General features: G+C 42.0%; 1 protein-coding gene across 1 annotated transcript in view; it reads right to left on the minus strand.

Annotated features, from left to right (window-relative positions):
- LOC124593734 (lysosomal acid glucosylceramidase-like) overlaps window positions 1-14,889 on the minus strand; it is a 132,334-nt gene that overhangs the window by 33,543 nt on the left and 83,902 nt on the right. The window contains exon 6 of the mRNA XM_047132064.1: window positions 28-265. Within this exon, the coding sequence (XP_046988020.1) occupies window positions 28-265 (238 nt within the window). The remainder of the gene's footprint in view (window positions 1-27; window positions 266-14,889) is intronic.

Below are 14,889 nucleotides of genomic sequence, written 5' to 3' on the forward strand. Positions count from 1 at the left end.
AGAGACAGAGAGAAGCACGAGACTCACCTCTTCGGACCAGTACAAGTAGTCGCGTAAGTCCTCCCCGATGATGATGTCTGTGTCGGCCAGAGAGGAGTCGCTCCGCAGCGTGGGGCCCAGGAAGTCTTCGAGGAAGCGGCGCAGCCACTGTGCGCTCCATCCCATGTTGTTGACGCCGTAGTTGGCGACGGATCCGGACGAGGGCTCGTTCTGCAGCGACACGGCCCACATGTCTACGCCGAGCTGCGCGTACTCCTTCAGGAACCTGCCGGCGACAAGTGGTCATTACAATGGTTATCGTCTCCCAGGCGTAATCTGTCAGCCTTTTCATTGACTCTCTGATCAGGTCGTGCAATCCTCGTCATAAACCTGGCTCACTCGGAAGGACATCTGCTGTCGTGTCCAGAGCAGTCGTACTTAGTTCGCTGATGCGTTCTCGAGAGGAGCACCAAGTCAGGCGCTCAGCAAAATGGTTCAAATGGCTCTGAGCACTATGGGACTTAACATCTGAGGTCACATTCCCCTAGAACTTAAACCTAACTTAAACTTAACTAACCTAAGGACATCACACACATCCATGCCCGAGGCATGATTCGAACCTGCGACCGTAGCAGTCGCGCGGTTCCGGACTGAGCGCCTCAACCGCGAGACCACCGCGGACGGCCAGGCGCTCAGCCAACCCCACTTCGAAAACAAGGCCATGCAGCTGTCTCGAAAGCAGAGAGTGACACCACGTGCTTTGGACGAACAGTATGCGCAGTACGGGAAGATGCAGTTTAATAGGACTGTTTATTAAACTTCCTGGCAAATTAAAACTGTGTGCCGGACCGAGACTCGAACTCGGGACCTTTGCCTTTCACGTACAAGTGCTATACTAGTGCCTCTACCTGGGGCGTGAGTCGTGCTTGGGTAGCTCAGTACAGTTCCGTTTCAGGCGCGCTCGCGAGTGGCCTCTGTTAACTGTTGCGCTGCACTTCAGTGTTTACATCGCTGTACTTGTGCTTCGCCGAGTGCAATCCGTCCGTTAAGCTCCGTGTTCGTTCCTATTCCTTGTGATCTGATCGCTCTTTCTGGTCTTGCTGCTGCTACTTGGAATTTCGGTTGTTTAACAGAAATTGCTTCGCTGGATTAACCATGGCTACAAACCTCAGGAAGAATACTCTGGTATTTGCTTTTGACAAGGAATCCCGTCCTGTTCAGCCGACATTCCTGGAAATAGATGACTGGATTACACAGGTAATTGGTCTAAATTCTGAAACCGTTCATACTTGGCAACTGGATCAGGAAAAATACTGTGTTTTTGCCAAGTTAATCAGTGCTTCGACTGATGATAAAGTATTACGAAAGTGGGGCTATGAAGTAGATTTTGTGCATAGAAATGGCTATAAAAGTACGGTTTCCATCTATAGAGCGGATATTCATTACAAAACCGTTCGTGTCTTGAATCTTCCCATTGAAATTGAAAATGATAAGATTAAGGAAGCTCTTTCAAACTACAGAGACGTTAAATCAATTGCAAATGAAAGATGGTCGCCTCGCTTTAAACTGCAGTGTTTTAACGGTGTCCGCTGTGTGGAGATGGACGTTAAGACGAATATTCCGTCTCACATAACTGTTTGTGGGTATAAGGCACAAATTGTTTATACATGTCAGGAAGCTACATGTCCTATATGTAACGAAATCGGCGACTTCAGACAGAAATGTCCACGGTGAACTGTTGTTCTTAAAAGTAATTTGATACAGCGTCAGAAGCTTACCTTAAATGATCTGTCACCAAAGAATAGCCCGGAACAACTGGTTGAGGATGTTAACGCAGCGGGCCAAGCTGATGTCTCCCTTCACGATAACAGTCAATTTCCTCCGTTAACAACAAAAGGAAACCCAGTTGCCACTATTCGTGAAACTGAAACGTAACCGAGAAAACGACCTCTGGAGATAACTGATAGTTGTTCAGAGGGCGAGCTGTCTTGTCCCACTCACTCACCTCGCAAGCAAAAACAGTGCGATGAGGCGGCAGAGGAACCTGAAGGCAAAATGCGAATGGAAACTAATGAACAGAAAAATAATACACATACGGTACCAGAAAATGAAGGGGGTGTAAGCAGCATTAATTTGCAAGAAACAACAGGTGCAGTAGCCGATTGCAAAGATCAGAATCTATTTGTTAATAAACAAATTCAGGGAGAGGTTGCAAAACTGCAGTCTCCATTTGTTTCCCTAGATCAGGAAGTGAGTGAAATTAATAAATAATGAGGAAGTGGTGGTCAAACTGAAATCACGGTCAATACCTAAGGGCAGGCGCCGGCAACCGAAATTGCGAAAGCGTCTGCTGCTGCTCCAGATAAGCCGCGAAGTAAAATACCGACGCAACCAAATGAGACTGTAGCTCGTAACCAAGGGGAGGGAAAATCCGGTAGGGGCGATCCGAGCCCAAAGAGTGTTCAGTCCGAAACGGTCGTACACGAATCACTGGAGGAAAAATCAGAAAGTTTACCAGGAAATCAGTCTGCTTGCGGTACAAGAGAAAACATCAGAAGTAGAAAAAAACGGGACAGTAACTAATAAACTGATTTAAGTGTTATTCCATGTTCAGCCTTCCGAGAAAACTGTTACAGCTTAACTGAACCCTGAACCACAGGAAACTAAATTAGTTCATCAAAACAACTACATACAGCACAATGACGCAATCTAATTCTGTCACCACTGTAAACATAAATAAAATCACGACTGGTTTGAAATTATCGGCCCTTATGGAAATCTTTGTACGATTCCGCGACTGATATTGCCCTGTTACAAGAACTTCTAATTTCGGATTTGGTAATTCCCGGTCTTGTCAGTTACATAAATGTGTCTCCAGAAACAAGTGTTGGAGCAGCTATTTTGCTGAGGGGAGGGATTACAGTAAGAGGAGTGGAACGACTGGAATCCGGAACGGGAATAGGACTAAATATCTATGATTTGACTATCATTAACTTGTACGCCCCTTCAGGAAGTTCTCATCGAGCTGACAGGGAACGTTTCTTCAAAGATGACCTGATATACTTGTTAAGGAAATCGCCAAGACAGTTATTACTTGGAGGTGATTTTAATTGTGTTTTAAATCGAAAAGATCAGTTACCTAATTTTAATTTCTCAAGTGAACTAAAACAACTAGTTACTGGTTTAGAATTGAAGGATGTATGGGAAATCAAATATCCCTCCCCTGTTGAGTTCACTTATGTCACGGCAACATCACGTAGCAGGATTGATAGACTATACACTTCTAAAAATCTTAAAACTTCCGTGACTAAAGTAGATGTAGCTTGCATAAATCTAACAAGACAGCCGGTTCGCCGATTCAAGAATCGGTGGAATTTGAACACTTCCTTGTTAGTAAATAACGATTTAGAAGATCTGATTAAAGAAACATGGGAAATATGCCCGCGAGCCCGTAGTAGATATGCCACTGCTATTGACTGGTGGGTTAAAATGGCAAAGCCAAAGTTGAGGAAAGTTCTTATTCAATACAGTGCTCAGAGCGCAAGGGAAATGAAATGCACTATAGAGTATTACTATTCCGTTTTGAGAGATCTATACGATCATGTCTCAGCAGGTTCCTCACTTCGGATAGCAGACATCAAAAAAGTCAAAGCCAAGTTACTTAATATCAAGAGAAGTGAAATGGAAGGGTTGAAAACAAAATCGAAGGCAAATTCGGTGTCAGAAGATGAAACTACTTCCTTATATCATTTAGTGAAGCATACGAAAAACAGGAGAAGGACTTTTATTGATGAAATTCGAACAAAACACGGTACGATTCTCAGAACCCAGCAGGATATCATAGACGAGATTTATCGCTATTATTGCGAGCTATAATCTGTACATCAAAGTAGTGATGCTTCCTTGGAAGAATTCCTTGACATCCTAGCCCCACAGCTGACAGAAGATGACAACGAAAATTTTCTCGAGGTTGCCAGTGAAGAAGACGTGTATGAGACTCTGTGCGCCTCACCACCAAAAAAATCCCCAGGACCGGATGGTCTGCCAGCAGAGTTTTACATCCGTTACTGGCCAATAGTAGGTGCGAAAATCACGGACATTGTAAATGAGGTTATTCAGGGTAAAATGATTCCGGCTGAGTTTAAGGAGAGTAAAATTGTTCTGGTGCCAAAAAATAATGGAAACAAAGATTTAAATAATTTTCGTCCAGTTTCACTGTTGAATTATGATTATAAATTAATAGCTAGAATAATAAACAAGAGAATTTCATGCCTTACAGATAAAATTATTAGTCAACATCAGAACTGTGCGCAAGGCAAAACCATTTTTCAAAATCTAGCGGAATTCAGGGATATCATTGCAATAACTTCTATAACAAACATAAAGTGTCCTTTTTTTGTTTTTGGATTTTTATAAAGCGTTCTATGTAGTAAATCATGAATATCTTCTACAGACATTGAAGAAAATAGGTTTCAACGATAGAGTCATACAGTTGATTAAGAACATAGCAACTGGAATAAATGCTAAAATAGCGGTGAATTGTCAACAATCCACGTCGCTCTTCGCCATTTCGCTGGAACCTTTCCTCCGACATGTCCATGTTAGATTAAAAGGCTTAACATTATCAGGAAATAAAACAGTTATAAGAGCCTATGCTGACGATATGGGGGTCATTATAAGGAATAATGACGAGGTAACCACGCTAGCAACAGTGATTGATTCGTACTGTAGAGCATCTGGAGCCTATGCAAACGAAAAAAAAAGTAAGATGTTAAATCTCAAAGGTTTTGATAATATCAACGTCGAGTGGGCAAAATTAGTCCGACAACATAAAACACTTGGGATCACCCTGACAGCATTCCCTATGAAAATGACGGCTTTAAATTGGAAAGTTGGAGCAGATAAAGTGCAAGGAGCCATTGTAGAGAATTTAACTCGATATATGAACCAAGTTCAAAGAACACAGTATATCAACTCATGCATCCTTGCTAAGGCTTATTATACTGCCCAGCTGTTTCCAATACCGAGAATGCTAGCGAGGAGAATAATGTCCAAAAACACCAACTTTTTGTGGAGAGGTGAAGTGTTCAGAGTACCTGCTAAAGTAGCCACATTAGATCCTAAAAATGGTGGACTAGCATCAACTGATATAACGGATAAAGCCTCTGCTCTTTTTATCAAAAGGCAAGTTAATTTAATAAGAGACTCGCGAGGAAGCGTAACCAGCCAACTTTTCGAGATCATTAAACCTCCAAGCGTTCTTCCCCCGATTGACGTGCAGACTATCAACAGTCGCTTACAGCACGTGAGGATTTTCTATGTTGGGTTTAGTGATGTCAGTGTCGAACTCAGGCAGTACCGACACTTTAACATCGACAGCCATAATGCGGGAACGAAAGAAAAGCGAAGGAAGGAACAAAATAGAACGACAGTTTCCAAACATTGAGTGGACTGAGATTTGGAAAAACATTAGTTCTAATGTGCTCACGTCTAATATAAAAACGTCATGGTACAAGACAGTTAACAACATAGTTAGCACCAATGAAAGACTGAACGCAATCGAACTCTGTGAAACGAATTTATGTCAACAATGCCATCTAGTTGACACAGTAATTCATAGATATACTTGCAGTGGGCACATGAATAGATGGAAGTGGATCCGGGAGCAAATAGCTCTGATTAGAAGAACATCCCCTGAGTATATATCGCTGTCATTGATACACAGGCCTGAAGCACGCTATTTCCCAGAAGCAAAAAATAACGCTGTGTACTGGTTGCTGGGAAATTTTGTTAACTACGTCCTTAACAAATTAGGATCCGATAGCGTCATAGAGTTCAAGGTACACATGCTATGTGAGTTCCACAAAATTAGAAGGTATTCGAATCACAAGAAAAAGTTCGGTAATGTGTTAAAAATGGTATTTGAAAGAATGGGCATTGGTTAATATAAAAAAGAAGACTGTGTTGACAGTGATGTATTGTAGTTGCCTTAAGGATACTATTTAAGATTTTACAGTATATTTATGATGTGTGCTTTTTCTATTTCAGAGAGTAGTTTTTGAAATTTATAAGCTAATGTACAGAACATATGTGACAAAGAGAGTGCGTGTCTAATAGTGTCAAAACACAAAACATTAAAGGTGCATTATTGGCTTATACTAGAAATTTGGAAATAGACAGTTTTTATAGAAATGTCCTTATCAATTGGTTAAAACCATAAGATTCTATCTGATAGATGTAATATTCAATGGCTGGCGCATTGCCCTGTTCATTCTTGCACTGTGATGTGTAAGTCAGTTTCGCAGTGAAAGACTGATTATATAGATCTGATCACTTCAAATACTTAAGATTCAATTAATGTCCAGAAAGTGTAGTTGGAAGGCTAGTCAACTTTATTATATATCTCCTTTCCGCCATTCTCAAGTATGTCAGAAATTGTCTAATATGATTATTAAATTGTTTTATATTTACAATTATCCCACCAACTTGCTGATATCCATTATAAAGAATTAATTATGCTTCTGTAAAGATTGGAGCTCATGTAATTCAAACTGCAGATTTTACTTCTTCAGGCTGAAGTTTGAATGTCTTTAAAAAAAAAAATTTCTTGATGTTTAACTTAATTCTTTCTGGTAATTTAGTCAGTAACACAATCTTCTGTTGTCTTTCCTTAACGTCAGCGTAATTGAAATGATCAAACCGTTTGTTTAAATAACTTCATGTATGTATTACTTAGTATGTATTTGGAATGTGTAACATTGTTTTTTTAAATAAACGTTTTTATAAAAAAAAAGTTGGTAGAGCACTTGCCCGCGAAAGGCAAAGTTCCCGAGTTCGAGTCTCGGTCCGGCACACAGTTTTAATCTGCCAGGAAGTTTCATATCAGCGCACAGTCCGCTGTAGAGTGAAAATCTCATTCAGGACTGTTTATTGGTTATACGTAAATCGTATGCTAAATCATTTTTTTACTCTGTAATTCACAGTACTGCACAGGATTACACTATCCTCAGCAATTGAGTATTACTGTTTAGACTATTGAACAGGTGTCGTTTACCCGTATGTTCGAGTAATTAAGACGAGTTCACATTTTCATACACCCAACCGATGAAGACACGCATACGAAGTGGATATCTGCAATCAAGAGGGACAATTTCGTTCCTATCATTGTACGGTAAGTAAATTTATTTTTAAGTAGTTATCGATGGTCTCGTGTATGGCACTGGAAGTTCGATTTGTGGTAAAAGTCAAACCAGTGAGAGAGATGCATATTTTTCTTATTATCAAAGGACCGTCATCCACATTGTTTGGAAATGCATGCAGCGTACTACAAAATTTTGTCTATAATAACAGTTCCCATAAACAAACTGTAACTCGTAAAAACAGATGTAGCCTGTAAACATTCTAATTCCCTGCCGCACCTCTCCATGTCAATGCCAGTCATCTTGACTGTACGCCGGGAAAGCTTTAAACATCACATCTTGACTGTGTTGCGGTCAATGCATTTTTGATAGAACCCTATGACACTCGCCAGTAGGACTATGGGAATACATGGTGTGGACGAGTAGCAACATTTTGCTTAACAACTGCTGAAAAATGCAGAATGACTAGGTGCAGAAATAGTAAAGAACAGGTAACGATAAAAAACTGAAAACTGTTTCGGAAGGCTGTATTTCAAACAGAGAAACTGAAAAAAAATGGGCATAATTTTAGTTGCTTGATTTTTTTGTCCCCTACAAGAAGTTCGTTCGTGTCACATGGTCAGGATCTTGCTTCAGTGGTTTGAGGAGCACGATGGTGAACCCACGTTGATGTCTTGGTCAGCCTGATCTCAACCTGACTGAAGATATCTGGGACAGTATTGGGCGTCAGCCCTACATCCACAAACCAACCGTCACCGGCAGTTTACGGGAACTGTGTGACCTTTATGTAGAAATGTGCCAGCTGCCTCCAAAAATCTAGCAGCTATTTTCGAATCCATGCCACACAAATCGCTGCTGTATTGCGTTCTAAAGGTGGAACAACTCACTATTCAGGTAGTGATCGTAACGTTTTGGCTCATGAGTGTGAGTTGAATTGCAGTGCAAATAGTCCACATCAAAACTATTTTGTAAAAATGAACGGTATTACACATAATATTTTGCATATTTTTACTAACCCACTGATCTCTATTTTGTCATTTATCTACGGTACATTTAATTACGCAACTAAATCTCATGTATTGCCATAGTGTTGTAGTTGGTGGACATTGGTTGTTTAATTTTCAGAATATTATTTAAAAACAGAGGTTGTAAATTTTGTATATTTGTTTACTCCGTCAATGTTACATAAATGTTGTGGTGGCGAAATGAAATGAGTGCACATAAAACTTCAGTACAATCGTCTTGTTCTTCTTCCTCATCTTTTTCCATTCCTGTATTGGGTCGGCATTGTTATACGGGTTTTGACAGTGTCAGTGGCAGCTGGTATCCTTCCCGACGCCACCGCTCCCACTGTGTCGGAATGTTTGCGTTGTGTGTATCTGAGGCGGGAAATGGGTACTAGCCTGGTGTTCACGTAATTGGATGTGGAACACCGCCTAAAAACCACACATCGCCCGTTCTCGTTAATCCGCGAGGCAGATTCGATCCGGGGCTTTCCAGCGGCCCAGAAGTCCGTTAATGCGCTCAGCTATCCACTCGGGTGAAAGCTCTGTATAATGACGCTGTCTGTTTTACGTCTGATGCAATATATTTGAAAAATTAATGCTTGCGGCTAGTCTTAATAGGAAATAATTTTATTCTCAGGAACTTACTTCATATCAGATGAATCATCGTGGCGAACTTTCGTCCTTATTTATCATTCGCCAAAGCAGTGTTAGTTCATCAACTCCGCCTCAGTGTGAGTTACCACTGACTGCGTATCCTAAAGTGCATGACGTCATGCCTGAGCCGAAAGGCCTCGGCGTTGGCTCACCCCTGCTGGTCAGTGTCCAGATGACCACAGCCGTCCCCCTTCTCCTGCCTGCTCTGACGATGATTGTCCCTTGGTGTGTTTGGGGTTTGATATTACTGCTTGTCAGATTATCACGTGAGTACAAAGCTACATAAACTACTAGGTCTATGTAACACAACCAAACTGCATTTTAAAAATAGCGCAAGCGACACCTTACAAAAGTTATATACAGTCACAGCTGAAATATAATCCAAAATGGAAGCAGGAAGATAGACGGCCAAAGGAAAGATCGGTCGACCAAAATACTCTAGAGAGTAACAAACGAAAAACTGTTTATTTCCCGATGATTATGACGCTGATGGTGGTGGAAGTTACTAGAATTCGGTTTTTACTGCATTTAAAATCACTGTTTAAATAAAAACTGAACTTTGCACATGAAAAATGTCCGCCGTTCGGCTCCGAACGACTCACGTATTTGAGATATATGTAAAGCTGCGTGTTCACTAGCAACTAACAACTGACGACAAACTGAACTCGTCCCACCACAGGGCGTTCCTCTATACGCCGCCATGTCTCTACATGCAAAATACGAAGAGTGCATTATCTCAGATGTTGAAAATACGCCGCGCGGGATTAGCCGAGCGATTTAGGGCGCTGCAGTCACAGACTGTGCTGCTGGTCCCGGCGGAGATTCGAGTCCTCCCTCGGGCATGGGTGTGTGTGTTTGTCCTTAGGATAATTTAGGTTAAGTAGTGTGTAAGCTTAGGGACTGATGACCTTAGCAGTTAAGTCCCATAAGATTTCACACACATTTGAACTTTTTTTTTTGTTGAAAATACCGCTACAGTTGCAAAGTTCTTTTATTATCACACGCCTTCAGTGTTGTACTGAAACAGCAAGAGACGGGACATAATTTTTACAACCAGCAATACACATAAAAACAAAAAAAATCATAAAAATTTTAAAATTATTCCATAACGGCCGGTCGGGCTAGGTGCTGCGAAACCTATGCCAATGCGAACGTGACACCAGACAGTACCACGGACGACTGCCTGGGTGGATAGATATACAAAGAACACCAGGACGATTACACTTTGTGCTGTGACCCCCGAGCGCCGTAGTGTACGTGTGAGCTGCCTACGAGGGCGGAGCATGCATAATAAAAGAACTTTACAACTGCAGCGGTATTTTCAATATCTGATATAATGCTCAGTTGCGGATGTTCCTCCAACAGGTTTGTTTGTAGGGCATTAGTTGTTATTAGGTGATATTTTTGCTAACTGTAATACATAATCGGTATAACATGAACAATAACGAAAATTTGTAATGGACATTATGCCATATGTGACCTAGCTTCGTACTCTCGACAACTCAAAAACACAAAGTATTCTGTGTGGAAGAAAGTGCTGGGTCGTCTGTTTTATCTGTCTCCTGTTCTGTGCTCACTGAAAGCTAAAAGAATGATAGTAGAGCCTACGTTCCACTAGAAATCTCTGCTAGGCAACTTCAGGAGCATTGCATTCATTTATCTACCTACAGGGCGCAATTTTTTTTTCACTGTGGATCAAACGTCGCGATGTCATTGTTCTCTCAAATGGACACAAATTAGGTCCAAGAGATGCCGAACATTGGTATAGAGTAAAGAGGAGCACTTTTTCATGCGGAAGAAGAAACGTTGAAGTTCAACTTCACATAGACAACGTATTGTTAGACACATACCGCAAGCTCTAATTGGACGAGGATGATAGCATGAACTCGTTCGTAGACTTGTAAGCGTCCAAATCAATTATAAATTCGCGTGGTTGGCAATTTCCTAAATTTGCTGGTAGAGTGGTGCGCACAAAGCAACTTGGCCTCAATCTGTGCAGTTGGCGCGGTAGGGGAGTGGCCGACGCTAGAGATGGGGGCTCAGTTGTAAACAACCACCGGACAGTAGGAGATCTGCTGTTCTAAAGCGTATGCTCAGACACATATCTCGCATGACCTGTATGCTGTCCGCGACCCTAAGTGAGCAGACAGCGATCCGGCTTGTCATAATGGGGGGCCCGTGTTCGATTCCCGACTGGGTTGGAGATTTTCTCCGCTCAGGGACTGGGTCTTTGTTTCGCCTTCATCATCATCATTTCATCCTCATCGAAGAGCCAGTCGTCGAAGTGGCGTCACCTCAAAAGACTTGCACCAGGCAATCAGATGTACCCGCTGGGAGGCTCTCGCCCCACGACATTTCATTTCACCTGTAAGCTAAAGGTACTGAGTCAGCAAACGATCTTACTAACAGGTTATGCCATTATGACCAGTAATTCGACAAATATAGACGTTCAAAGACAGTAGATCCTCGCTAACTTACGGGAAAAGAAATAGTCGCGTAAAGCAAAACAAATCCAACCAAAGGCCGATGGAAGGAAATTTCATAAAACAAAAAACTAGTAAAAATGTAGTATAGCGGACACTGTCACTGACAGCTTTACTGAAAATGAATAATGAAGAGCTTGTCTGACATGGAACCCAGACTGTCAGCCCCTGAGAACCAGTTCGTTTATACTACCTAAAGATAAGATATTCTTTTCCTTGTTCTGCATTTTTACGAAGTAGTGAAGCCTTGGGAAGTACTTGTAACTATGAATTACTCTCTTCATTGAGCGAGTGGAATAGCTAGTTGTTCGTACAGCCTTCTCAAGCACAGTTTCAAAGACTTTTTACTTCCTCATTTTCCTCTTCAGACAAAATTTTCGTTGCATTGCATATAAGCACATAAACCTGATTGCAAAGAACTACCCTGAACCTATGGTGTTTGCAGTCTGTGGTCCCACACTGTGTAGTACAACACTCAAAGTGTCCAGGTCTGCAGCCGACAGTCATTTGAGGTGGCCGCCCCTTCAGAGCAAAGATAAAGAAAGGCACTGACTGCTGTTCCTTGTGTGCTTGTGTAGTTAAAGTTTTATTATTCCGTTACTTTTAACATCACTTGTTTCATGTAACTCTAGTACGGGCGCTAAAGGGCTTGTTGTCGCGCACCCACACCACCACACCCTCATCACCATCGTCGTCATCATCATCATAATTGCTTACCCCATGAAACACTGCCGAGAATCTGGATTACAACTCACATGAGTGCGCAGTCCGATATGGCCATGTCGCGCTCCATAGGCGATGAAATACCGGACAATTGTTTCTTCTCCATTAGAATTTTGCCGCCTCCTTTCGAGTCGAAAAATGGTTCAAATGGCTCTGAGCACTATGGGACTCAACTGCTGAGGTCATTAGTCCCCTAGAACTTAGAACTAGTTAAACCTAACTAACCTAAGGACATCACAAACATCCATGCCCGAGGCAGGATTCGAACCTGCGACCGTAGCGGTCTTGCGGTTCCAGACTGCAGCGCCTTTAACCGCACGGCCACTTCGGCCGGCTCCTTTCGAGTCGAGTGACAATGCAAGTGTACGTTAGCGATATTACCTACGGAAGTTATTGTAGGACAGCAATTCCTTACGGAAACGGTTAACACACAATTCGGCATGAAGAATGCTTAATAATCACAGGTTTTGCATGAATAATAGTAATATGTCCTGTACACAGACAGTGAACAATGAGAGCTATCCAAGGTATTAAGAAACGGAAAGAAACTGGAGGCGGTGCTGCTTCAACAAAATTACCAAAACTTGTGAGTAAAGTATCACAAAAAGGAACTTGCGAAATCCTTTACAGGGTCTATGAGGAGGAAATTTATTGTAAGAAAATTGTATATTAGTATAAGCATTCCTCTCTCTAGAAATGGAGACAGACGAGGCATTAAAAAACTCAGAGCTATCATCCTCGACTCTAAGATGTACAAGCCGTTCAGTGTACAAGATATTCACTAAATTGTCACCAAAAGCACGGAGAATGGAGAAATCAGTATAAATTACTGCTTGGTCTAGCACCTGTGGATCCTGAGAAAGTTTTTGACTCATTTTCAGTAAAATGCCTACATTCACATAATGCATGTAGAAAGTGAGTTTATTTCCATGTGATTCATCGTTTCGGAATAAAGTATAATTTTAGTCAACTTATGAAATACATTTCTTTGCTCTACTGTTCTGTACTTTCTCATATCTACGCGATCTACCCATCTCATCTTCGGAATTATTCTAGAGCACCATATTTCAAAAGTTTCTAGTCCCTCCTTGTCTGAACTGCTAATCGTTCACGTCTTACCTCCATACAATGCTAAACTCCAGATAAGTACCTTCAGAAAAGTTGTGCTAACACTTAAATTTATATTCGATGTTAAACAAATTTCTCTTCTTCATATACACTCTTCTTGCCATTTCCAGTCTACATTTTATACCGTCTCTGTTTTGGCCGTCACCATTTATTTTACAACCCGAATAGCAAAACTCATCAACAACTTTTAGTGTCTCAATTCCTAATCTAATTCCCTCAGCACCGCCTGATTTAATTCGACTACATTCCATTATTTTTGTTTCTCTTTAATCGATATTCATCTTCTATACTCCTTTCAAGACACGGTGTGTTCTGTTGAACTGGTCTTCCAAGTCCTTTGCTACTCATTCAGAAGTACAGTGTCATCAACAAACATCAAAGTTTTTATTTCTTCTCCTTAAACTTTAATTTATGTTCCAAATTTTTCTTTTTGTTTCCTTTATGGCTTGGTCAATGTAGAGATTGAATAACATTGAGGTTAGACGACAATCCTGTATAATTCCCATCTCAACCACTGCTTCGCTTTCATGCTCTTAGACTCTTATAAATGCCGTCTGATTTCTGTACAAGTTGTATGTAACGTTTCGCTGCCTGTATTTTACACATATTTGTCGAATTATTGGTCATACTGACAACTGATTAATGCTCATGCTAACTGTAACTTGCAAGGTATGCGAGGCACAGGCGTCGAATGGCAACTGCACCTCCGCTACAGCTTGGTGTTCGATCGTAACGGATCCCCATCACTAACACTGCCCTATCCTTGGATGCACCTTCTGTGGAGCTCCAGCGAAGTTACTCTGCATGCACTCCACCCCAGCTCACTGCACACCGCAAGCCGTGAACACTACTATGGACGCAGGAATAGCACCATTGGATCTTTGAACATCTGACCGATGGGTACACGTGGGTACACACCACTGTCAGGGTACGAGTACATGACGTGATGCATCACACTTTGAAATATGGCACCAAGCAGGTGGCTTTTAGAGGTGTGCTCATGCTGGCGATATTTGCATGCGATGAAGTGAGGGCCCCTTCAGATGTCCGCCATCGTATCTCGCCAGTGAACCAAATCAGACCCCACTGCCCAGTCTTGGCATCCGTTAGCTTGTCTCCAGCTCTCCTCCGGCCACTCATACCTCCGGGAAGCCAATACATCAAAACAGTTCTCCACAACTGTGTTACGATTGTTGAGGAACGTATATTTCAATCCGTCACGAAGGTGATAGTGTGCGTTACATATTACCAGGTTGGCAACTGTAATTTAATTGTCCATCTGTGTCTACTGAATCGCCACCACATACCATCATACTCGGCCTCCACGTCGGACATCGGTGGTAGTCGCCACTCCCCATTTCCCAATGTAGTTATTTGCAACTGTATCGGTAGACCACCTACGGCAAATTCTGGCCGTAGAGACAGGTGAACTGTTGGTAAACTTCAGCGTTCCAGACATACTACCCCTTCTTCTCGAAATCCTGTGTCATCACATCCTCGTCGGCACTGTGCCCTTCCGCCTTCCAGCGTACTGCTGGCCTCCACGGGCTTCTTACACCTCACCGGCCTGTTAGCAATACGACGGAAGTACGCGCATTACACGGGATTTTAAGTTTTATTTCACTGGTTTTATACAGTTGGTGTCTTCCGGATCTTATAATACTATATCCTACTTCGTGTCATCCAGCCTGGCTCATTCGGCAGTCATGCTTTGTATACCTTTTGGATGCACTCAATTTTGCCGGCCGCGGTGCCTGAGCTTCAGTCCGGAACCGC

Source organism: Schistocerca americana, chromosome 2 (assembly GCF_021461395.2).
Source record: "Schistocerca americana isolate TAMUIC-IGC-003095 chromosome 2, iqSchAmer2.1, whole genome shotgun sequence".
NCBI lineage: Eukaryota > Metazoa > Arthropoda > Insecta > Orthoptera > Acrididae > Schistocerca > Schistocerca americana.